General features: G+C 44.7%; 1 protein-coding gene across 7 annotated transcripts in view; it reads left to right on the forward strand.

Annotated features, from left to right (window-relative positions):
• RBM33 (RNA binding motif protein 33) overlaps positions 1-24,983 on the forward strand; it is a 109,921-nt gene that overhangs the window by 40,792 nt on the left and 44,146 nt on the right. For 5 of the 7 annotated variants that reach the window (XM_043463972.1, XM_043463970.1, XM_043463967.1 and 2 more), the window contains 3 exons: positions 5,063-5,271; positions 9,460-9,709; positions 14,725-14,783. In XM_043463972.1, the coding sequence (XP_043319907.1) occupies positions 5,063-5,271; positions 9,460-9,709; positions 14,725-14,783 (518 nt within the window). The remainder of the gene's footprint in view (positions 1-5,062; positions 5,272-9,459; positions 9,710-14,724; positions 14,784-24,983) is intronic. The other 2 variants (XM_043463968.1, XM_043463969.1) reach the window with 2 other exon arrangements.

Consider the following 24,983-nt stretch of genomic DNA (forward strand, 5'->3'; position numbering starts at 1 on the left):
ATGCTGTGTGGTTCCTGGCTGGCTCTGGGAACTTGACGTCGGGGTGGTGCAGGGTCGTCTCACCCTTCCCAGGTTGCCAGGGCTCCTTTTGCACCAGACTGGTTTTATTTTGTCCCTTTTTTCTCATCATAGCTGTGTCTTTTGTGTGTGTCTCCCTCTGTGCCATTCCTCTCGGCGTTCAGTGAGACAAGGTGGCTTGTTTGTCGCACCGTCAGTTGCACACATTGTTCCTGTTGCAGACCCACAGCAGGCTGTTGCTGATGAACAGAGCCTTTTCCAGTGTTACCCTGCACCCGCTCTTCTGGAGTTCTTTCCAGTGCCCACTGCGAGGAGTAAAGCAGTGGTTCTCAAATTGGAGCAACAGAATCCCCCAGAAGACTTGTTAAGACACATACTTCTGGATGCGCTCTCAGCTGCTCTGATTCAGTAGGTTTAGGGTAAGGCCCAAGAAAGTTGAATTTCTGATGAGTTTGCAGGTAGTGTTGTTCCTGTTGCTCCGAAGTTCACACTTCCAGAACCACTCGGGTACCGTCTCATATTCCAAGGAGTAGGGTGGGAGGGTGGAAGAACAGAGGGTTATACCTGTTCTCCGGTCTTGGTCAAAGTAAATTCAAGAAACCGTCAGTTACTACCATTATTACTTTGTAAAACCGTGATCTGTAGCCACTTGCCATTGGAAGCCTGAGCGTGTGTCTGCAGTGGCAGGAATGAATTCTCCGTGAGAACGCCAAGCTCTCAAGGTGCCCACCATAACAGTGGTGAGCCCGTCTTACCATCTTACATCCCTCGGTGAGGCTTGTGGGAGACTGACCTGGAGTCTTAGCGTTCTCTATGCCTCTCCCTTTGGCTTTCCTGCTTCTAGCTTTTGGCCCAGGCTCTTCCCTGGACTTTGCTCAGGTTATGGTATTAAGTTGCTTGTTGGGTGAACCAGTACAGCATAGGCTTCTAAGAAGGAGCCGAGAAGTTGGCCTTGGGTAAAGGAGATGGAGCAAGCTTAGGTCTTAAAACAAGGGGATGGGAAAAAAGGAAAAGTATCGTCAGCAGGAGTGTTGGCAGCGTTACATAACAAGCACACTGGAATAGACATCTCAGTCTTGGACTGGGTAAGACAGACAAGGGTAAGATGGTGCCCCCGGCTGCTCACAGACAGCGGTGGGCGGCGGCTTGTTAGGCAGGAGAGTGCTGTCTCGGGGCGGGGTGCGGTGAAGCCTCCCTTCTGCTTCTGTGTAGCTGGGCTGTGGCTTTATTACATAAATCTGGGAGCCGTACATTATATCTTAATAACAGTGTTAGCTGCACGTTGTAAGGGTGTGAAGTCAGCTCTCAGACACTGTTAGGAATGGTGGCCTTTGCTCTCTGCAGCCATCTGCTTATGGGCTCTGGTGCACTCTATAGATCACCCTCTCTGCACCCCCAGAGCCCCCGCTCCTCCTGTCCCCTGACCCTCAGCTACGGTTATCTCGCCTCTGTTCGCTTGAACTTGACCCAAACACTGACAAGTTCTGAAGTGTCCGACTTGCCTGTGTTCATAATTTGTACTTGTTTTACTCCTACGTTGCTTTCTTTTCAGGATCTTTGCCTCATTTGGTTCTTCACAGGGTCATTTGTGCTTCTTTTATTAAAGAATTTGTGTTGCTTTTTTTTTTTTTTTTAGTCATTTCTTGGTTCTGTAGTCATGTCGTCCTGAGACAAGAGGCTGGAAAGGGTCAGTAATGGGCAGGTGGCCCTTTAAATATGGGTGGAGAGGCAAGAGTGGCTGAAGCATCAACAGTTCGACCGTTTACCGTTGTTTTAAACGTTAGGGAAAAGCCTTTAAGTGTATTTGTGCAGAATGTGATTCTTTGGCTAGATAACAGGGCAAATAAAATTGATGATAAGAAGTATCTTTCTCTGTTCCCTATTTGTAAGCCCAGTATAGGAAAGCTACAGTAGGAAAGCTCTGTTTAAAAACAGGTTTTCATTTTTCTAGAAAAACTAGGATTATTCCCAGTATAGAAATGATTTTTCTATCCATCTTAAGAGTTTGGTTTCCTAAAACAGTGAGCACCCTTGTTTCCTTAACACCCTTCACCCCCACAAAAAGTTAATTTTATACAGAAGAAAAATATTCGTTGAGAAAGAGAAGCTCCTGTAGTATTTCATATACTAGAAATTCACATGAATTTTTACTCATCACTTTGTGTACTCCTGGTGATAGAAATACCAGTTTCAGGTTTTGTGTACAGATGCTTGCATTGATTTGACTGTATAAAGCTGCTCACATACTCTTTGTAATGGGATTAAAATATCTTGCTACCAGAGTGTGTATATCATCTCCTATGATGGATTTTTCTTGACAGTTGATATCTTTTAACATTCTGAATACAAATAAAGGCAGTTATTTTGTGATACCATTGATTACTTTTGAGAACACTGCACTCTACAAAGAAGAATGAAATAATGTTCTGGCCTGGGAATAGTGAGTTCTCTTCAGAATCTGGAAGGGCATTCAGTCACTTTTAGTCTTATTCACGTTCAAATGTATGATGTCATCCTTAAGTAATTCATGTTTGTGACAGTCTTGACCGCTATGGAGCCTGAGACACAGATGTTGATCTGTATTTTCAGTCCATATTGGATTAGGCATAGAATTTTGGGCTTTTACTTGAATTATGATCTTAAGTACTAAGCTTTTGTCCTCAACCAGGATTCTGGGAATTAAATACCGTAGAGAAAATGTGACATTATCAGTTTTCCCAAGGATGGTACAAAGCTGTATACTTAGGAGACAAGTTTTTCATTATATAAAAAGGATCCCATAGGATATGAGGGCTTAATTCTCTCACAGAATACAGTTGAAAAGGGTTTCTAGAACATGCATGTGTAAGAGAAAGATTTATTTTGAATGGCGAAGTCAAAAGCCATCTCTAAAACATGGGTGTCACTGACCAGTTACCCTGAAGTGTCAGCACAGAGGTTCAGAGGGGCCAGTTCTTTTGCCCTAGGAGGTGAACCTCAGATTCTCTCTGGAAGCAGTACCAGCGGAAAACGAAAGACTGTGCTTATTTTAGTTAGGCTTTTATAATTTGTAATCTGTGAGTAAGCTTCTAGGTTTTGCCATATTCTAAGTTTCATTGGGCACAGGCAATACGTTAAATTATGTTTCATTGCTTTAGCCTGAAGAACACTGTTGTTAGGCCCACATAATGTTCTCTTGAAATAATATCCTTGGTTAATTTTGCTTAAGGCAGATGATCTTTGAGGAAAACATTTTTTTTAATTGATATACAAATTGTGTATTTATACGGCAGAATACTCCAATAGAGAAAAGAAATAAACATCTGCAATAACGTACAATTTTTTCATCTATTAATAAACAATTTAAGATCACTAGTGCCAGCAGTAAGATGACTACCTTCAGTTTACACAATGGTCCTTGCATTTGCAAGGTTTTCAGAAATTTCTTGATTCAGTTATCTTGTTTATTAAAAAAAAAAACAAAACCACACCCAAAAATAAAAACCTCAGAATGTCATTTGTTGTTTCTATTTTGCCAAATAAATGGTATTTTATAGATATTCATTATGTATTAGTTAAAGTATTTTTATGTACATATGTTTTTCTTAAGCTCATTTTAGAAAGGGACAACACAACGTAAAACTTTGTTACATTACACTCTTATCTCTTTACTTTGGAATATGGACCTAGTTCAGAAAACACTTAAGCGGAAATTAACATTTCAGTTGAAGTTACAAATGTAATTTCCATCCTGTCATATTTTGGTGACCTTTTGTGACAGCTTGTCTCAATTGGAGGAATGCATTTTTACTTGCTGATTAAAGATGTCATTTGAAACCATTTTATTACTGGGGATAGTGAAATTAATCTTGACACTTAGAACCACTAGCAAAATAATTGCTGATTCACCGCATAAAATGTGTGTGTGGACCTATCATGTAGTCAAGATTAGAATAAAAGTCTGTGCTTGTTAAGAGGAGATTAAATTTTCTTTGGAATGGAGTCTAGATCCATTTGAAGGGAAGGGGGATACCTTAGAAACAATTTCAAGAAAATGAAATGTGGCTTAGAGATTTTGGAAGAGTTTGGAGATGATTATGGAATCCAAGGTAGGAGAAAAACTGGTTATATTTAAAATTTACCCTTTGCTGTGGAAGAAGTCATGGGAATGCTTCTTAGTAGAATTCAATGAAATCTTTGAAAGGTGTTTACTAACAGAGCATATATTATCATAACTTAGAACTGTATTTGAATAAGTTAGCCTTTTTCTTCTAAGAATTCAGAATAATGTGCCTACTGAAGTTTTGTAGGGCCAGAAATTTTGATTGTTGCCCCATAGCTTTGGTCAGAGAGGAGAGCACCATTTTGTGGCTTTGCTGTCATTTGCTGTAGCTTCCCTGTCAGGCGGCATGGACGGAGGTCTGTCTTCACAGAGTAAAGTTGTTGTTTTTAAATAAATCAGAAAATCTAACTTGGTGTAGTACTAAATGAGTTTCCATTCTTTACGAAATTTAAGTATTTGGCTTGAGAGTGATCTTATTAGTAGTTTTGCTTTTAAAGCAGGAACAATCAGTAATTTGTTATTTTTGAGTCTGTGTGCCATTGTGAATTAATCAGTACTTCTACTGGATTCGCATAGATGAGTGTCCTGGTTTAGGACTGGGTTAGCCAGGTCTTAACCAGCTTCATCTACCATCAGTGAAAGAACGTGATGCCTAGCAGATGAGGAGTGGTGGTTGGGTTGAACTTCTTCAGCTCCTCGTTTTTAGCTTTCCTCAGCACATTTTAGTGGTCTCAAATGAAAATTCAAATTTCCAGGTGGTACTTGTATTTTAAGGAAGAAGCGTGTCTTCCTGTAACAGGTCTCACTCATGGGGTCCGGGTGTGTCTGATCGTTTCCTACCCCTCGCTGCTTACTGCCACTAGTGGAGTTGTTTGTTGTTGGTGAAGCACCCGCTGTTCCTGAGTTTCCTTGCCACATACTTGTTTTTTTGGTTTGTTTCTCCCTGTAGATCTGATTTCACCTCTTTGAAGGTATCTAACGCATATGCATCTTTTCAAATAGAGCTTTCAGCAGAAGCCAAAGCTGCGTTGCTTGAATTTGAAGAGAGGGAGCGACAGCACAAACAGGGCCGCTACGGCTCCAGGCGGGGAGGAAGGAGAGGAGGCTCGTCCATGTGCCGTGGTGTTGGAGACCAGAGGAGAGAGAGCAGCGAGAGGGGGCGCGCCAAGGACCACAGGCCTGCCCTGCTGCCCACACAGCCGCCTGTGGTGGTGAGTTGCGCAGCTCCATCCTGGGAGCCTGCACGCTGAGAACAAGTGAAAGTTCTCTCTGGTATGGGTTTCGTGTTTTGCATTTGCCTTAGTCTGAGGTGAGAATTTAGTAAAAGGCGTCACGGCTCAAGTTTCTTTATAGCCTGTGGTATGATTTCGTTGTTGTTGTTCAGTTGCCAAGTCATGCCTGACTCTTTGTGACCCCATTCACTACAGCACTCCAGGCTTCCCTGTCCCTCACCATCTCACACAGTTTGCCCAGGTTCATGTCCATTGAGTCGGTGATACCATCCAACCATCTCATCTTCTGTTGTCCCCTTCTCCTCCTGACTTCAATCTTTCTCAGCATCAGGGTCTTTTCCAGTGAGTCAGCTCTTTGCATCACGTGGCCAGAGCTTCAGCGTCAGTCCCTCCAATGAGTGTTCAGGGTTGGTTTCCTTTTAGATTTGACTGGTTTGATCTCCTTGCAGCCAAAGGGACCCTCAAGAGTCTTCTTCAGCACCATAGTTCAAAAGCAGCTGTTCTTTGGCGCTCAGCCTTCTTTATTGTCCAGCTCTCACATCTGTTCATGACTACTGGAAAGACCATAGCCTTGACTATACGGAAGCCTTGACTATACAGACCTTTGTCAGCAAGATGGTCTTTGCTTTTAACACACAGTCTGGGTTTGTCATAGCTTTCCTGCCAAGAAGCAATTGTCTTCTAATTTCATGGCTGCAATCACCATCCGCAGTGATTTTAGAGCCCAAGAAGAGGAAATCTGTCACTGCTTCCACTTTTTCCCATTCTGTTTGCCATGAAGTGATGGGACCAGATGCCAAAAAATTCTAGTTCTTTAATATTGAGTATTAAGTCAGCTTTTTTTTCACTCTCCTCCTTCATTCTCATCAGGAAAGGCTAGTTCCACTTCACTTTCTTCAATTAGAGTGGTATCATCCGTATCTCTGAGGTTGTTGATATTTCTTCTGGCAATCTTGATTCCAGCTTGTAGCTCATCCAGTATATGGTCTTAAAAATCCAGTCTTCTAGTATTGAGGTAGTGAAGACTAATTCTTTGCCAGTACTGATGAAGAAAGAAGCAGTGAGAGAGCTGATGTCTTCCAGGGGTCGAACCACAGAGGAGCCTTGCTCATCTCTTCTGCTATGGAGGGGCACTGCTCCTGTGAGCACCATTTCTCTGTTACATAGAGAATCTAGCCATAATGGTGTATTTCATAAAATATTTTTTCTTATATACTGCTAACCGTAGGTTTTTCCTTGAATGTAGAAGTTTCTCTTAACAGATGACTGTCATATCCTCTCCATAGAAATGGAGGTTGTCATATCCATAAAAATTTTTCATAATTTAGGAGTAAATTATGTACTTGTAATTTCAGATTAGTTTGAATTTCTCTGTATTTCAAAGGTGAGACATCGCAGGAACAAAGACAGGAAGTGTAGTGGTTTCTTTGGTGGTGGTTCTTTCAGTTAACTTTAGTATTTTATAGTTTTTCCTTCAGAAGTTAGTCTTCAGGGACAGATTTATTTAATGTAAATAAATAGGCAGTTTGCACTGTCTACCCTCCTACATTATTACGTGAGTGTAGGGGAAAATGACACCTGACCTCGGTGTAGAAAATTGTGTTTTAGGAGGCATTCATTTGTGAAATAACAAAGTAGGAAAGGTGATTTACGGTTTTCGCATGAGAATTCTGATTTCAGTGAACAGGGAAGAAAGGCAGGTGGGTTGATAGTGGCATAGAGAGATTGGTGATACTGATAGCTGCTCCCCGCTCACACGGCCGTTTGTGTCTAAGCTTTTCTGATATTAGCAGGAAGATTGGCGCTTCAGTTTTTTCCTTTTCTTCCCCATCTTGTCTCCTTGTCCCCAACTTCCACTGTGTGTGTTCAATAGCCAGCTCCATGGTTTTGGCCTCCGAAGGGGGAAACAGCCAGTAGGTGACCATGGTCCTGGAAAAGTAACTGAACTCCCTACTTTCTTACCCATATGGAGAGGCTCAGCTGGGAGCCCTGAGTGCTTTAAAAGTGTAGCCCAAGTGTCAGTTGACCCAAGTCCCTCTTGACAGCAGCATCGTGTCTGGAATTCCCTAGGTGCCAGCGGGCTCACCCACTGCTGGCCCGACTTAGCCTGCCGGGGCCTTGGCCTGTGAGCTGTACGCGCGTCTTTGCTAGCAGTGGTATTTTAAAGCTGTGGGTTGCTGACACAGTCACAGCTTTCTGACACGGCCTGACCTTGCTCCCCTCGTGTCCACCTTGGTCCTGGTCACCCCCCACCCCAGAGCTGTCTGTGCCTTCGATCCCTTTTCTGCCGTGGCTTTCCTTGTCTGTTTTCTCCTTGGTCCATCTGTTGGCGCTGGCACTGTGCTCCTTCCACTGCCGAGTGCTCTGAGAATGGCCTCCTCACCTCTGCAGTCTGTCCTGGTGGACTGCTCTCTGGGGCCTTGGGTGTCACCTGTGAGCTCCTCTTTCTTGAGCCTTTCTTGAGTGTCTGAGGTTGGGGTGTAGTCCCTGTTCTCCCAGCAGGGCCCCTTCTCTCTCTCCTGTCTCTCTGGCTGCGTAGTTCTCAGGCCGGTTTCTGATCGGAGCTCTCACTCAGCAGCACTGTCCTCCCTGCCATCTGCTGTCTCTGCGTGAGTCTGCTCTCTGGCCTGTGCCGCTTGCCAGCGCAGTCTCTTCATTTCCTAGCTGCCCTGGGCGTCTCTGCGTGGCTGTTGCCCAGCCCTAAACTCCCCTTGTTTGGGACATGTGGTTTCCTTAAAAGTCCTTCACGCTGTCGAGTGAGTGGCCCCGCGCTGCGCTCTTTCCCAGTTGAGTTCAGGTTTAGTTTAGCTGTCCCTCTGTCAGCGCGGTGTCCGTGCGGATTCAGTGCTGAGCGGGGTAGAAGAGGCTGCTTCACGCACAGTTGTGCACGTTACAGATACCAAGCATCAGAGGAGGGAACAGACTAGTCTCTGGGAGCTGGTGTACCACGGATAGAGAAGTCCTCCCTGAGGAAGGATAGGTTAGACAAGGTCATCTACACTTGGGTTTCAGAATTCTCAGACCACGGCTGTTTCTTTCATTCAGCTCCCAGCGTCCATAGCCTGTTAAATGGTCCGTTGTCTTCTGTCTCCTTTCCCCTCGTCTGTCACACACTGTTAGTCATCGTCGTCAGACACTGTAGAGGCTCCAGAACTGAATTCAGAAGCCTCTGAAGTCTGGCATCATCCTGGGCAATCAGTGTACAGGATGCCCTGGCTGGTAGTAGCCTGCTGCCTCTGCCGCTGTGTGCGGCCAGTTGGATGAGTGCTTAGAAGCAGGGCTTGTGGAACCAGGTTCTCTGCTCCTCTGCTTACCGGCTGCTTGATCTTGTAAGAGGAGGGTCACGACAAGGGCCAGCTTCATAGACTTGTTAAGGGTGAGTTACTCCACATACAGACTTTTCAGTGTGTGCTTAAGACACTGGCGGAGGGGAGGAGGCCCAGTGCTCTTGAGGCTGCTACTGTGGTGGGGGTCTCCTTCTCTCAAGACTGTTGCGCTGAGGAACCCCGAGATCCTTGACCGCATCAAGGGTGTGTGTTCCCACTCCTGCGCCCTCCGGTCTTCGAATGCGGCTGCAGCCGTGCTGGTCCCCGTGTGCGCCTCTGGGCGTGTGTTCCGCCTCTGCTGCCCTCAGGTGATGCCATTCCACTCCTTGCCTAGCTCCTTCCTCTCCTTCCTGGCTCAGGGCCACCCTCTCAGAAACTGCCCCTCCCCTCTGGGAGCCCTTCACCCTCTCTGCAGCCTGCTTTCTAGCGGGGTTGCTCCTGCACTGCCCGCCCGTCTCATAGGCTTTCTGGAGGAGGAGTGGGCCAGCCCAGGCAGCCTGTGCTCCGCCTGCAGCGCTTGGCTCGCGGTGGGCAGCTCTGATGGCTGACCTGCAGTTTTTCCCTCTTGGAATCCACGCATCGTGTTTGGGGGCTGCAGTCTCCCCTCCTTGTCCTGGTGTTGGCTCAGGTCATTAGACAGGAGCCCTGACCGTGAGCAGGCGGAGCAGCTCATTTATCCTGCTGTTTTATACAAGTTGTTAAAATAAACTTACTTCCGAGTCAACTCTTAGAGTGCAGTTAGTGTAAAATCTGTCAGGCGCTGGCGTTTTCCCTTGTGAGCGTTGATGGCTGTGACTTTCTCTTTTGGTGGTCTTAGACGTGCTCTCCACGATTAATCCCTCCTCCACAGCCGCCGCCGCCGCCGCCGCCGCCGCCGCAGCCGATCCGCAGCCTGTTCCAGCAGCAGCAGCTCCAGCCCCTGCTGCCCCTGCAGCACCCGCACCACCCCTCCCCTCCGCAGGGCATGCACGTGCCGCCCCAGATGGAGGCCCCCCGCGTGATGATGACCCCTCCTCCCGTGACCCCGCAGCAGCCCAAGAACATACACATCAACCCCCACTTCAAAGGGGCCGTGGTGACGCCCGTTCAAGGTACGTGTCTCCTTTGCTGTGGTCAAGTTCCAGGTGACTGTGGCCAGACCGTCTCACTTGCAGGTCCGTAAGGACACTGCGGGCTCCCGACTCCTTCCCCACCGCTCAGATGCGCCCGGCTGGCGAGCCAGGCCCCTTTCCCCGCTGTGTGTCTCCTGCCACGTCAGCGGGGGTACTGAGAGCACACGCAAAGGTGCAGCGCACCAGAGGCCACTGTGGCGGTGTCTGCCTGGCGTTCCTCGTCAGCTCCCGGTGGGGCTGAGTGCGAAGGGCCTGTCCCCTCAGCTTCCACTCATGGTGTTCCTTTGAGTTCTTGAGGGACACACCAGTCTTCTCGTGGTCAGTTCTGATGGCATGATCACGGACGCACGTTCCTGAAGCGAGACGCTGCTCTCTCCGTGGCGTTGGAGATCTGTCGGTGGGCACGGTGGTCAGCGCTTGCTGTGGGTGTCGTCTAGCACCTGAGCAGCGACAGTGAGCAGTGGACGTGATAGATGAGAGCCCCGCGTGGCGCGTTGGGGAACGAAAGTGCCGTGCTGAGGAGAGCAGGGGGAGCCCCTGTGGTGGCGGGGGCCAGCTGCACTGCGAAGGGAAGACCAGGAGGGGCAGGAGCTGCTGGCGTGCCTGTCAGGGGAGGCGTCTTCCAGGCGGGGGGATCGGCTGGTGCAGAGGCGCCTCTTTTGATGAGGCTGTGCCTTTTGTGTTCTGGTAACTAAAGACAAACCAGGAGACAGTTAGTGGAGTGCAGCGGTGGAGAGAAATGTGGAACCTTGTCATGTGAGACCTGGGAGCCGTCCTGAGAGCTTTGCTTTTGTTCCAAACGAGGTGGGCTGTGATTAGAGGAGTCTGAGCACGGGAGTAACATCGTTGCTGTGTTGACAAGGATTGTTCCTGCTGCTGTGTTGAGAATGGGCTTGTGAGGGTGGCAGGAGTGGAAACCAGTATTCAGCTGGGAGGTAAGTGCAGTGATCGAGGTAGCCTGGTAGAGGCTTGGCTCAGGGTGGCGGGAGTGATCAGGAGTCAGAAGCCGGGTGTAACTCAGGACGGAGCTTATGGATGAGCTGCGTGTGGGTGGGAGAGAAGAGACTGAGCTTTGCTGAAGGGGCTTGAGCGCTGGAGGGTGGGGTTGCCATCACCGGAGAGGCCGAGCAGGCTTTCAGGGGAAGACCACGGAGTTCTGTGCTGGAGGTGCACCTAGACACGCAGGCGCACGTGTCTAGGGTGAGGTTCCTACAGAGTGTGCAGATGAGGTCTGGGTGCGAAGCGGAAGTGGGGCTCTGCTGGCGTCTTGATGGACCTGGAGCCCACACACAGTGAAAGATCCTGTGTCGTCGTGGTGAGGAGACTGGGGCCTGGAACCTGCGGCACGTGACGTGCCAGGTGGGGGTCCGCAGGGAGGGGGAAACCCGGAGAGGCTGGAGGACGGGGGCCGGTGGGGCCGGTGCTTGGGTGGCTGGGGACGGACGGGCTGCAGGTCGAGGGCCGGGCCCACAGTCGCGGGGTGTGTGGGGTTCTGACAGGGTGGTTTTGGTGATGTGGAAGCGGCACATGCCTCAATGAGGTGGGTTTTAGAGGGAACGGGGTGCAGGCGTGGGAGACGATTGTATTGACAGGGATGAAGAGTGTCATGCCAAGATGGAAGTTGGGGAGCAGGAGAATGGGAGTGCTGGGCAGCCCCAACACCCCTTGGAGCTGTCGGTCATGAGCTTGGAGAGACGTGCCCGCCTGCACATTTTTCTCCAACCACACTCACCTCTCTGCGTCAGGTGTCACCTAGACAGTGTTGGGTTTGCTGGAGTCAGGCTGTTGGTGAAGCAGTAGAGGAGGTGTCTTGCTCAAACAGGAGGCTGTGGAGTGTATGATGATAAGGGGCCAGGAGATGTTTGTGGGGTCCTGCAGTCGGGAGGTTAGGGTCATGGAGGGAGTAAGGCGGGGGAAGGTCGAGATGGCGTCAGGTCATGGAGACTGCGCAGGTCTTGGGGGCTGGGGCAGCTCTGGAAGCAGCAGCATCTCGGCCAAGACCTCAGATGGGGCTGGTGTGGGAGACGGTGAGTGGGGAGCTCAGCCAGAGACCTGAGAGCAGCTGTGTGACCAGGCTGTGGACCACAGCCTGGGGCCCTGGGCCGGGCTGTCTGATGACCCGAGATCTACGTCTGGGGTCTGGAAACAGCAGTGAGGACAAGAAGGGTCCCATTCCTGCTCCAGAGCCAGCAGGGAGGCGGCTGAGGGAGGGACAGTCTCATCCTCTGGGAGAGTTAGGTCTCCATTAGACCAGGGAGGGGAAGAGGGGGCCGTCATGAGTGTGCTGGTGGTGAACTTGCAGTTTCAAATGGTTGAGCCGTTCCAGAAGTTGAGAAGAGGCCTGAGATAGGACTTGGAGTTTGGGAGAAAGCCAGGGTGTGGAGTCACCATGAAATTGTGGCCTTGAAGTAGCTCAGACAGTACAGCATCCACCTGCAATGCAGGAGACCCAGGTTCGATCCCTGGGTTGAGAAGATCCCCTGGAGAAGGAAAGAGCAACCCACTGCAGTATTCTTGCCTGGAGAACTCCATGGACAGAGGAGCCTGGTGGGCTGCAGTCCATGGGGTCGCAAATGCTGGACACGACCGAGCGACTGACACTTGGAGCAGAGGGCCACGGGGCAGTAGGCTGGCCGTGGGCGACGGTGTCGGCGTGTGGCTCTAGGAGATTGCTCTTGTTTCACACGTGCAGGAGCGTCAGAGTCAGGTCTGTGCCGGTTCCTTGACTGCCTTTTGTGTGTCCCTCCTGTGTTAGAATCACTCGCTGGCCTTGCCCTGCTCTGAGCTCCAAGGGCAGGCGGCGTGGTGGCTGCGTGTAGCTTTGCTGTCTCCGCAGCTGACGCACTGGTGGCCCGTCTCCTTCAGCAGCTGTGGGTGAAGGGGGAGCACGTCTCAGTATGTGGCCCCTTCCCGAGCCGTGCCCCCACACTACATCTCATTTGTGGAAACAGTGTGAAGATGTCAGCATCTGTTATTGTGAATTTCCTTCTAAAATTGAATGGGAAACTGGCAGTTGATACGGTGCACAGATTCTCTTTAGCTTAGTGAAAAGAAGCTGTGTTAGAACCACACTGTGGGAAAACGGTAAGGAGACTCCAAGCTGTCCTCCAGGCAGGAAAAGAGTGGGCCTTGCTGCTCAGTTGCCACATGGGTGCAGAATGCCAGCCTGGCACCCTGACACTCCCGCCTGACTCAGCACATCCAAGGTCAGTGTTCTGACGAGAGCCTCCAGCTCATAGAACCCATTCAATGTGCTCTGCTCTCAGAGCCGGGCCCCTCAGTGCCCTGTGTCCCTTCTCTCTCAAGTGCCTTTGAGCTTGAGGACCCTGACACCTCTGCTGGGTATACACTCAACACCGTTGAAGCAGTTGTTTTCCAATACTAAGTGAATGAGCTTAGTTAAATAGAAAGCCACTGTTGTTCTTGAGAGAGACTGGTTGTCTAGTTGTCTCCTGTATGCAAAAGATAGAGTAACCTAGTGATTCTCAGCTTCACACAGTCAAAAGGTGTTTTAAAAAATTAAAAAGATGTATGTACACCTTTGTCTGATAGTACCTGCTTTCTTTCCAAGGATGAAGAGTGTTTTATCATATTGTAATCAACCAGTTTTGTTGGAAATGTAACTTGCTTTCCAGATTTTCAGTATTAAAATTGAAAACTTAGTCCATTAATTCATGGGACAGTGTGGGATATAAACATTAAATGTAAAGAGTTCAAGTTCAGCTGGAATGGTCTCTTAGCATTACAGGTTGTAAGTTGTTGCCTGTTCACAGTGGAGGAGGAAGCAGGTAGGTAGAAATGTGATCTTAATTAGAAGTCTAATGTACTGATCTTTTGCTTCATCATAGTAAGTAAAAAATAGTTTGTCTTAGTGCTCTATTTTAAAAATAATTCGGATTGACTTTTAAGCTGTATTACTTCTGTGGTGCTGATTTACCAGAACTTTTTCAAATTAAAATTAAATGCTGTTAGATTGTTCTTGCTGAGTTCTCCATGGTTATCCCTTTGTGTCTGTGTTTGATCTTCTCTTGTAAGCACATTGGTCATGTTGGATCAGGGCCCCCCACCCGCCCCCATGACCTCATTTCCCCTCGATCTCTTCTTTAAAGGTGCATTTCCACATGACCTTCCGAAGTCCTCATGATGAGGACTCCGGGCTGTGAAGTTGAGAGGGGGGCTGCAGTTCAGCCCTTGGCGCCTGGCCATCCGAGATCTTCCTGGATGTGTCTGGCAGGACATTTTAGTGGAGGGAACCGCATGCTACCATAGAGTGGTCACTCTTGTGAGGGGATTTTTTTACCTCCCAAATCAAAATCAGTATAAGGCTCATGTATGAAACAGCTTAAACATGCAGGGTGTGAAACTAGCATCTGGCCTTTTCCCTATTTTTGAAATTATTTGACTACTGTTCTTCTGGTAAGTTGATGGGAATTGTGCTTCTTGAAACACAAAACAAAGACGACACATCTCGGCTTAGCAGGTTGTCGAGTAGATTATTCTGTGTTACAGCACAGAATAACCAGCACAAATAGCCAACACAGTGTGTGTGCATTTTCTTTTCTCTGCCCACTTCACTTCGACTCCTGCCTCTCTTTCTCATGATCCTAGAGGATTTGGATATAAATTTGTGTTTGATTGGCGTCAGAAAATGTAACTCGGATTACATAACCTGGATCACCTGCATATGGATGTCAAAAACAAAGATTTCTTTCTCTAGAGGGATTAATATCTTCTTTGGTGTGAAGTATTGTATTTCTAAGTAAGAATTTGCCGTTGAAATGGAAGCTTCTGCTTGTGCTATTGTACGCTGAGGACAAAAGTTCTCTCCCCTGTCCCTTTATGGAATTGTGTCAGTGCACACGTGCAGCCTTTGCTGAAGTGTAAACTGAATGTATTGTGTGTATTGAGCACATGGTGTGTATTCCGTGTGACGTGCTCCTCTCCAGGCGGGTTCGGGGTGAAGCCAAGTGTAACGAGTGGTGTTTTCCTCACAGTGCCCTTGCTGCCAGCCCCGAGCCAGCCGAGACCTGCGGTGGGACCCCAGAGATTCCCAGTGAGTAGCAGCTGCCCCTCCTGCTCTCGAAGGGACGAGCACACATTTATCAGGAAATATTAATACGGCAAATACAAGTGGTTCCAGCCAAATAGAGGTTTAAGGATTTGTAAATACTGACAATAATTTTTGCAGTGGAAAATGTTTGTTAAAAGCTTAAAGTCAATGGATTTTTGAGAATGGAATTAATTTTGTTTAACTGTAAAATTGTTGAATCAGGATCATCAGTAGACTGCCTTTTGTCTTAAAGAATATGAATTTTGATTTTATTATTGCCTTATGTTAGGTGAGGAAGGGCCTTTATTATCTGTGTGTGTGGAGTCATGTGTGCGCTTGGCTAAGTGTGAGTGTGTGTATGCAGTTTTAGGGAGTAATAATGAGATGTCTACTTGTTTAAAAAAAACTCTCAAAGGTCTTCATGAGCCATTGGTTTTATATGTTAAAAATGCAGGTTTTCTTTTTAAAGTATCTTTAAGACACCCCTCCCCCTATTCTCCTATTGTTTCCATAATTTTATCCATTCTTCTGATAATGTTTTAATTAGAAGAAAAATGTCCATTAAATAGTTATCCGTTTAAATAAGTAAATTTCATTTTATTTGACTTTTTGGTTTGATTTGTAGTTAGTTCATGGTTTTATTAAATCAGTGAGAATGTGTTCTAAGAACAATTTGAGGGAAAAAAAGGACCAGACCATAACATTTTAGTTTGTATGTAAAATAGATGTAGTTTTGTTGATGCTAAATAATCTGATTTCCTGGAAATACCTAAATGACCTGTTTGACCCTAGCTTTGATCCCAGTAGCTACCGTGTTTATGTGGGTCATAAATGAAAGATCTCAATGTGTAGTCAGATGATTATTCAAAAAGACAGTATTGGATTTAAAGGTTCAGAGTATTTTTTAGGAACTTTCTTGATTTGTAGTTAATCTTTATGACATGATATTGTTTCTAGAACTGATTCTTACTGGTTTCTTATGCTGTATTAGCTAATTTTTAAAAATTAACCAAGTTCTAAAAACTAGTTATTTTAAAAATTAGATGACATTTATTGAGTACAGATCTTTATTTGAAATAGTTGTCTAAATAGTTGAGGTTTATTCATTGAATTACTCAAGGATAAGTATGTGTGATTTTAATTTAACTGCTAGTTATTATAAAGCACTAAGATTTTAAAAAATGTACTTTTTCTTATTTTTAGGGTTGTGAGCTTTTGCATTAGAATCATAATTGATTTTGTGTTTATATTTTATTAGAAATGCAGAGATAAAATTTGATGAAAGCAAATGTAGTTTAAAATTATAAAGCAAGGTTGTATGTAAATATAAAATTAGGATAATCATTTGCAGTTTTCATCTACTTATAATTTCAGTTGTGCAAACAATTATATCTGATACTAAAAGAAACCTTGTATTACTTGAAGACATTACAAAGAGGATAATAAAATAATTTCTTTGTGAGAAATTAAACTAAAAGTTACATAATACTCTGAGGGTGGTAAATATTACTGAACTGCTCTTGGAGCAGTTTTTGCAAGGTGTAATGTTTTGTTCTTATTTTTAAGGTGGGTTATGTGTACAGGTGATGGGAAATAGGCTAGAGATCAGTCACATGTGTGATATAATTTGAGAAATAGTTACTGCCATTTAACATGTATCTTTAAGCCCCCAGTACTGGTTCTTAAACTGCGTGCTCAGTCGCTCAGTTGTGTCTGACTCTTTGCGCCCCATGGACTATAGTCCGCCAGGCCCCTCTGTCCATGGAATTCTCCAGGCCAGAATACTGAAATGGGTAGCAATTCCCTTCTCCAGGGGATCATCCCAATCCAGGGATGGAACCTGCATCTCCTGCATTGGCAGGCAGATTAAGTTATAATAGAGGTTTTTTTTTTAAAGTTTATCAAAATATTTTTGGGAAGGAGACTAACTCTAGGCTGGCTCCTGTTGTTTTATGTACACCAGATTTTTTTTTAATTTTAAAATATCTTTATGAGTATTAATTTTTATATAATTTGAAAGGTTATTTTTCTTTTACAGTTATTAGAAAATTTTGGCTATATTCCCCATGTTGTGCAGTACATTCTTGAACCTATATTACACCCAGCGGTTTGTATCTCCCACTCTCCCACCCTTATTACATAACCACCGCCACTGCCTTGTAACCACTGGCTTATTCTCCATATTTGTGAGTCTGCTGCTTTTTTGTTCTATTCACTAGTCTGTTGTGTTTTTTAGATTCCACATATATGTGATTTCATACAGTGTTTGTCTTTCCCTGTCTGATTTGTTTCACTTAGCATAATAGTCTCCACATCCACCTATATTGCTGCAGATGGCAAAATGCTGTTTTTTTTTTATGGCAAAGTACTATTCCATTGTGTGTGTATATGTATATACATCTTCTTTATCCATTCATCTGTTGATGGACATTTAGACTGCTTCCAGTCTTGGCAACTGTAAATACTGCTGCTATGAACATTGGGGTGCATTTATCTATTTTGAGTAACATTATTTGTTTCCTTTTCTACTAACAGATTCTACTTTGTTTTTTAATCAGTGTAGATGAGGTTTTGTGACCACTCAGTGAGTTTCTCATGTGCTGAATGTTCTGTATAGTGCTAGTCCTTAAACCATGACGTGTGTGAGCGCGGGCCCATGCAGCCTGGTTTCCTCCTGAGGAGAGAGTACTGTTGGGGTTTAAGGAAGCCCCATGGCGATTTTGTCCCAATGGCAGTGTGCTCTGCTGGCTCTTCCTTGGTTCTTTTCAATAGAGGAGTTCAGTCTTTATTTGTTAAACTGAATTTTGCTTTGTAAAGTGACCATACACACACCAACTGATAAAACGAATGTCAGGCAACCTGGCTTCAGTTCCATCATAGGGTCTGCTTGAATCATTGTGCTTTCTTGGTGCACAGAAGAGATTAGAATTACAGAATGTGTCAGGGGAAGCAGAGTTCATTTTGATCTTGTCTTTCCCCCGCCTAAACCCCTTTAGTAAGTTTCCATTGCTCTGCTCCTGGACAGCTTCGTACGCTTACCCGTGTTGTGTGAGAGGCGGATTCTTGTCTCTACAGAGGCCCAGTCATCCTGCGCTCGGTGGGGCCAGCCTGACCCCGGACCTTGTATGCGCAAGTCCAGATGATGGTTGTTCAGTGGGTGTGTGCAGGGATGTGACTGTGAGCTGCCTTGCTGTTTATTAGGCACCTGCATGAAAGAGTATAGAGAAGGGGTGTATCCTTTAAGTTTTTACCTTTGGTTATTTTCAAGGATACATACATGAATTTGCACAGTAGAATTCCATAATCCACATTTAATTGTACAAGAATTCAGGTCTACTCTGCTGACTAGAGCGTAAAAAAGGCAGACAGTAGTTGCAAGTAGCTCTAGGTTTTCAGATTTTAACGGGATTAGGATACAGCTGGTATTAATGTGAAGGTATTCCTTCTCTTATCTCTCAACACTAGTACACTTTACTTTCTTTTGTTCTTAAAAATACTTGTTTTTGGCTGTGCTGGGTCTTTGATGGTACGCACAGGCATTCTCTAGTTGCGGTGAGGAGAGGCTTCTCGTTGCAGTGGCTTCTCTTGTTTCGTAGCGCGAGCTCTGGGCACATGGGATTAGTAGTTGCAGCATGCAGGCTCCGTAGTTGTGGCCTCAGGCTCTAGAGCAGGGGCTCACTCGTTGTGGCATATGGGCTTCCCTGTGGCTTGTGGGATCTTCCCAGACCAGGGATCGAGCCCACATCCCCTGCATTGGCAGGGGGAGTTTTAACTCCTGGGCCACCAGGGAAGTCCTCAACTTTACTTTCTTAATAGTCTTTTTTGTTGGACAATTTTGTAAAAATTTGAGAATTCTCAATTTAGAACTAGTGTGCCTAGAAACTATAGTAAGTGATAATATCTCCAGTCTTATGATTAAGCAATTACGGAGAACTCTAGGGGCCTGGCGAGCTACAGCCCATGAGGTCGAGGAGTTGGACATGACTGAGTGAGCACACACAGCTATGCTTAATGTAGCACTACTAATATTTTAACTTCCTGTTAATGAATTTTATTTATAGAATTGAATAAACATTTTCTAAAAACAAAGATTTGAATGTCAAAGTAATATCATAAGAGAAGGATTCCTTACTTTTGATCATTTTAGAAATTACTACTTAAGCTCTCAGCAGTGAGCTGGCACTTCTTTTGTCATGTTAGTCTCAGCGTCCAGATGGGATTTTTCCTTCATTCCTTCACTTATGGAATTTAGTGAAGTGCTTTGTAATTTGGGTTTCTGTCTAAAAATTAGATTCACGTATTTAATTTTAGTTACAGATATAGCCATTAGTGCTTTCTTCTCACTTAAGCTTTTATTCCCAGAAATATTTTATTTTTCAGATCAGAATTGTGAGTCTTTTTTTAAGCTATAATATATCTCAGTTGATAGCACACATCAGAGAATGAATCTTTTTCATGCTTACTTTCATATCAGAATATTCATCTGCTGAATGTAAAATGTACCTTAGAAATAATAACTGCTTACAAGCGCGGACAGACACAGGAAGAAAGCATGTGCTCAGGAATTCAGAGAGCCTGTCGGTCCCTCCTCCATTTCAGCTCCTTCTGTTCTGTCCAGTCCTGCCATCCAGCCACCTACCATCCCCCAGTCCACTCCAGAAGCATTTCCTTTCCTGCCAGGGCCTTTGAGTGGAATTTCACAGGACACTGGTGGTTTTCTCTTTTGTTTTGTTTTTGCAAGGGAGTGGCGCTGGGGAGACTGGTTTACCTTTCTGCAAGTAGGCTTCTGTTTTTGTGCCTACTAGAATTCTGCTTTGAGTTCCATTGTCTTTGTTTTACACATTAGTTTAATAGATTTCTCTTTCCACAGAGGCTGTTTCTGATGTTTTTGTTGTTAAAGTTTTAAGTCTTTTCCTTATCCATAAGTATGGCTATCCATTTATGTATTTGTCCTCAGATTTATTTTTAAAAGTTTGTCCACTTAAAAAAGTAACACTGATGTATGACAAAACCCACTGAAAAAATAAATAAATAAATTATAAAAAAAAAAAAGTAACACTGAAGTGTTGATTAATATTTTCAAAAGTGTTGCTTTGAGATTTTGCTAATGTAGTTTGTTTTCAGTGTCAGATAAAGCATACGGATAAATTTTAAGTAACTCACATTGTGAAGATTCTTGACCCAGGGTATTTTAAAACCTATTCAGTCGTTCATTTTGCATTGGTGTTTCTGTCAGTGCTGGTATTTCAGGGTAGCTAGTTAAATAGTGAGTAATTTGGCTGCTGAATAATTTCCTAGAGATCTTTGGTTAAATTAAAAGTAAGTTATGTTTAGGAAGGACTAGCATGTGGAGTGTGAATTAGTCGTCTTAGTGGTTCCTTTGTGAGGTAGACCTGATACCTGAGGTTTCGATTTGTGTCTCCTGTGTGATTACAGCACCTCACAGGTAGGTCTGACTGCGCTGTGTTTCCATGGAACAGGGGGCCTGGTATCAGGTGGTGGTGATTGACACTTCTGGGTGTATTTTATATGGCGTTTCATGCAAATCATGTTTGATGAGACTGCTGTATCAAATTACATTTCTTTCTGATTACAGCCCTTGCAGATGTGAATCCAGACTTTATTCCATCTAGGAAAAAGAAGTCTTTTGAACCCTCACTGTTTTTACAACTTGCCTTCAGTGCCCTGTAATTATTAGCACTTAAGATGGGGAAGTCATGATGGGCATTTTCTCTGATCAGATCTGTGAGTAGTAGCAGGCAGCTGTGGGAGGAGACTCTTCCCGCTGTCAGACATTGTCAGGCTTGCAGTGCGAGAATGCATTTTAAAATGCAGGTGACATAATACCCAACATTCTCCATTTGCTAGTGGGTTTATGATTAATCATGATTACCATACATTATCATACCATCAAATTTAATCATATCAGTGAATTCCCATCTGCAGCAGTAACAGGAGCAGCTTAGCACTGTGGTAACAGCCATTAAATATGGCGGCTATAAAACTGAGTGCCCCACTGACTTGACTTGGTGTCCTGTCAGCGTGCATTGTGTGTGTTGGGTGAAGAGATGGGGATGGGAGTCCACACCCATAACTCGAAGGCAGGGAATACTCAGGTGTGCTCAGTCTGAACTCCTTGTGACCCCATGGACTAGCCCGCCAGGCTCCTCTGTCCATGCGATTTCCCAGGCAAGACTACCACAGTGGGGTGCCATTTCCTTCTCCAGAGGGTCTTCCCGAAGCAAGGATTGAACCCTCATCTCTTACATCTCCTGCACTGCGCGACCTGGGAATCCCGCAGGAATACCCAGAGATCGCCAAGTCAAGCCATTAAGTCTCAGTGTAAAAACTGCACTGTTAAAGTGTGATACACTATTTTATTTAGTTTTGGGCTAAGTAAGACTGTAACATTGAGTTGAATACCTTCCATAAATCCTCTGAGATATGTAGTTCCTTTGTAGAGTAGACTTAAGCTTTGAGTATGACTTGCCTATCTGTGATTTAATAATTCAGCCAATGAAATACAATAGCACAAATTTTCAAGGTCTTAGAATGACTTCTGTGCAAAGGAAATCTCTGTCCTATTTTTACTGATTTGTCCTGCAAAGCATACCATTTTTTAAATTAATGTTATTTTTCCTGGAGTCCTTGAAGAGCCATAGTTCTTTTCAGATAAATTTCAAAAGTGACCTTATTTTAAAGTACATGAAAGTGCTTCTTAGAAAAGATAGAGGTTTTTTTTTTTTTTTAAACTTGTAAAATTTAGTCCTTTTGATGCACAGTCTGACCTTTCACAGCTACACACGGGAGTGCCATCACTGCCATTGACAGCAGTTCCGTCTCCCCAGACGACATCGTGTGCCGCCCCTTGTAGACAGCCCTCTCCCAGCCCAACCCCTGGCTGACCCTCATCTGGCTTCTCCTCCTGAGAATGTGGATGAATGGAATCACATGCCTGGCTTCATTGTGGGTCTTGCTTCCTGCACGCAGCGCAGTGCGTTTGAGACTCGTTTACCCTTCAGTCACAACAGCCAGGGGCTGTCCTTTCGTATGGACCAACAGTATTCCCCTGTGCAGATGTACCCCCGTTAGTCTGCCCAGTTGCTCTTTGGCCATTTGAATTTTCTCTGGCCACACTGGGTAGTTAGGAGGGCAGGTTGTGAGCCATATGGCAGGTACATTCAGATGAGACTGCATGCTTTCAGTCCATGGAGCTGCTCCTGCTGCTGTGCTCCTTGATTCAATGAGGCAATACCGTCTTCCTGGGGCACGTACTAGTGACCGGTCGGTCGGTCAGTGGACAAGGGAGAGTATCGTTCAGTAATTACAGCATTCCAGATTTTGCGCAAAGCTTGCATTCCCCAACCTTAAGAGGGTATCATTTTCTCCACTTTACAGATAGAGAAACTGAGTCTTGGAAAGGGTAAAAGGCTCAAGTTCACATAACTGGTGCAGGAGCTAGGATTGGAACCAGGTCAGTCTGAGTCTCTTGATCGTGCTGAACCTTCTCCTTTTCTCTGTAAATATTAAAACACACCTCAGTAAACCAGAGAAAAATAATTGCATCTGGTAAGTTGAATCATAACCATAATATATGAGATTGTACTTGTCAGGAGTGCTGCAGTGGAGGGTGTACTATGTATGGTAGGGCCTGTCGTTGGGTGAGCTTGTTAAGACAGAGTAAAGCAGGGGTGAGATGCAGGGATAAAGAGTTTTTCATTTTATGAGAAAAAGTAGCAAATAGTCTTTAGTAGGTTCCTCAGCAGCAGTATTTTGTACTGAAGTTATAACTGTGTTGTAACTTGTGGTGCCTGCTCCTGCTTGAACCAATAATGTTACCATGGCTCATATAAGTTCCTGTGGAGGCCCCTCACCCCAATAGGAAACCTCGGGCTGGCTGTTAGGGATATGGTGCTTCAGAATGTTTAGAATGCATCTGCAAATAAGCGAGTACCTTCTAGGAAAATGAATGTAGACATTTAAACAAGGTATAAACCTGAAAGAAAAAAGAAATCTATGGCAAATACTGAAATAAGAGGATTAACATTGTGACAGTGGGCTCTAATTTTAATTGTGTTGGGGGTCACCAGTGGTCTCTGTTGCTTGCATTTAACCCATTTAATCAGAATTAACTGAGAGGCATTATTTAGTATCTGTTGGTTTCTTATATAGTTCTTTGCATTTTAAGTGAGATTAATAAATGAAAACACGATGTAGCAGCAGGCTGTAATTTATTGAAAGATTCATGAAGTTTCAATGACATTGTTAAGGTATTCAATTAGTCTTACTAAAATATACCAACTGACCCTTTCAGGGAAGCTGATAAGTCACATAATAGCTGTTAGAACCTCTTTATTCTTTGCATTATATGATTAACTTTGTGCTAAGCAATTTATGCAAAGTTTTCATCTTTTTTTTTTTTTGTAACCGAAGTTATCAGTTCTTCCTGAATAGGATTAATGTAGATAACATCATATAATTAACAAGAGATGCAAAAAGGAAGTACAATTTGTATAAGAATTATATGAGGGAGAATGATAATTTCTTACCTTGGACTTTTGGAGGGATATAAGAGAAAGCAAAACAGAGCAGTTATTTGAAAAGATTAAGGTAGCTTTTTCTTTCAGTCGGTCAAATGACAGTAGTACTAGAAATTCTGTTAAGTGAGGTATTTACAACTCCTTAACAGTCTTAAAATAATTCTGCATTTGCTAGAGAGAATTTATTATCCTTTTTACTTGTGAAATGATAGACATTAGTGAATGAATATTCACATCAAGAGAATGCCCGCCTTGGGAACCATGGTATCCAAGGGATGGGTCCCAGGAGAAGCAGTGTGTGAGAGGAGAAAGCACTTTTAAGCCATGAGTCTGACAATGTGGGTTCATGTCATATTTATTGACCGTGGTGGTGTTATTCATTTGCTCAGTTGTGTCTGACTGTGACCCCATGGACTGCAGCAAGCCAGGCTTCCCTGTCCTTCACCATCTCCTGGAGCTTGCTCAAACTCATGTCCGTTGAGTTGGTGATGCCATCCAACCATCTCATCCTGTCATCCCTTTCTCTTGCCCTCAGTCTTTCCCAGCATCAGGGTCTTTTCTAGTGAGCTGGCTCTTGGCATCAGGTGGCCAAAGTAATGGAGCTTCAGCTTCATTATTAGTCCTTCCAGTGAATATTCAGGACTGATTTCCTTTAGCATTGACTAGTTTGATCTCCTTGTAGTCCAGGGGACTCTCGAGTCTTCTCCAGCACCATAGTTCAAAGGCATCAGTTCTTTAGCACTCAGCTTTCTTTATAGTCCAACTCTCACATCCATACAGGACTACTGGAAAAACCACAGCTTTGACTATACAGACCTTTGTGGGCAAAGTAATGTCTCTGCTTTTTAATATGCTGTCTAGGTTGGTCATAGTTTTTTTTCCCAAGGAGTAAGCGTCTTTTACTTTTGTGGCTGCAGTCACCGTCCACAGTGATTTTGGAGTCCAAGAAAATGAAGTCTGTCACTGTTTCCCCATCTATTTGCCATGAAGTGATGGGACTGGATGCCATGACCATGATCTTCATTTTTTGAATGTTGAGTTTTAAACCAGCTTTTCACTCTCCTCTTTCACCTTCATCAGGAGGTTCTTTAGTTCCTCTTCGCTTTCTGCCGTTGACAGTGTAACTTTGGCTAATTCAATTTAATGCTGTAAACCTGAGTTTCTTCATCCCTTAAAGGAAAAGTGATTGGTTCTGCTATATTTATGAAAAACACAGTTGGTACTAGATTTATCAGCCAGGATGTGAATGAAGCTGCATGTAACAGACAACTCAGTTAATAGTGACTTAGCAAACCTGGTGTCATATTTTTTGCATAAAAGAGAAAGTTCTTCTGGGTTGGTGTAGCAGTTCTTTATTGTTACCTCTGTTGTTACCAGTTCTGTGTTGTGATTTTTTCCCCTACCCAAGTTTCAGGCTGAAAGAGGAGAAGGGGCAGGCGTCAAAGACATGTATCCCCTCAGGCTGCCCCACCCAGCAGCCAGCTTGTCTTGTCTCGAGGCGGGTCTGGTGATCTTGTAGCTGGGCACCCTGTTGTCCTTCTGTTACTGAGCGAGAGGTGAGAATTTATACTAGGGAAGCAACTCACAGGCTTTTCCACATGGATAAAATTCATGGCCAGAATTTAAGTTGTATAAATAGAGAAAAAGAAAGTGACATGTATGT

Source organism: Cervus canadensis, chromosome 3 (assembly GCF_019320065.1).
Source record: "Cervus canadensis isolate Bull #8, Minnesota chromosome 3, ASM1932006v1, whole genome shotgun sequence".
In the NCBI taxonomy this organism is placed as follows: Eukaryota; Metazoa; Chordata; class Mammalia; order Artiodactyla; family Cervidae; genus Cervus; species Cervus canadensis.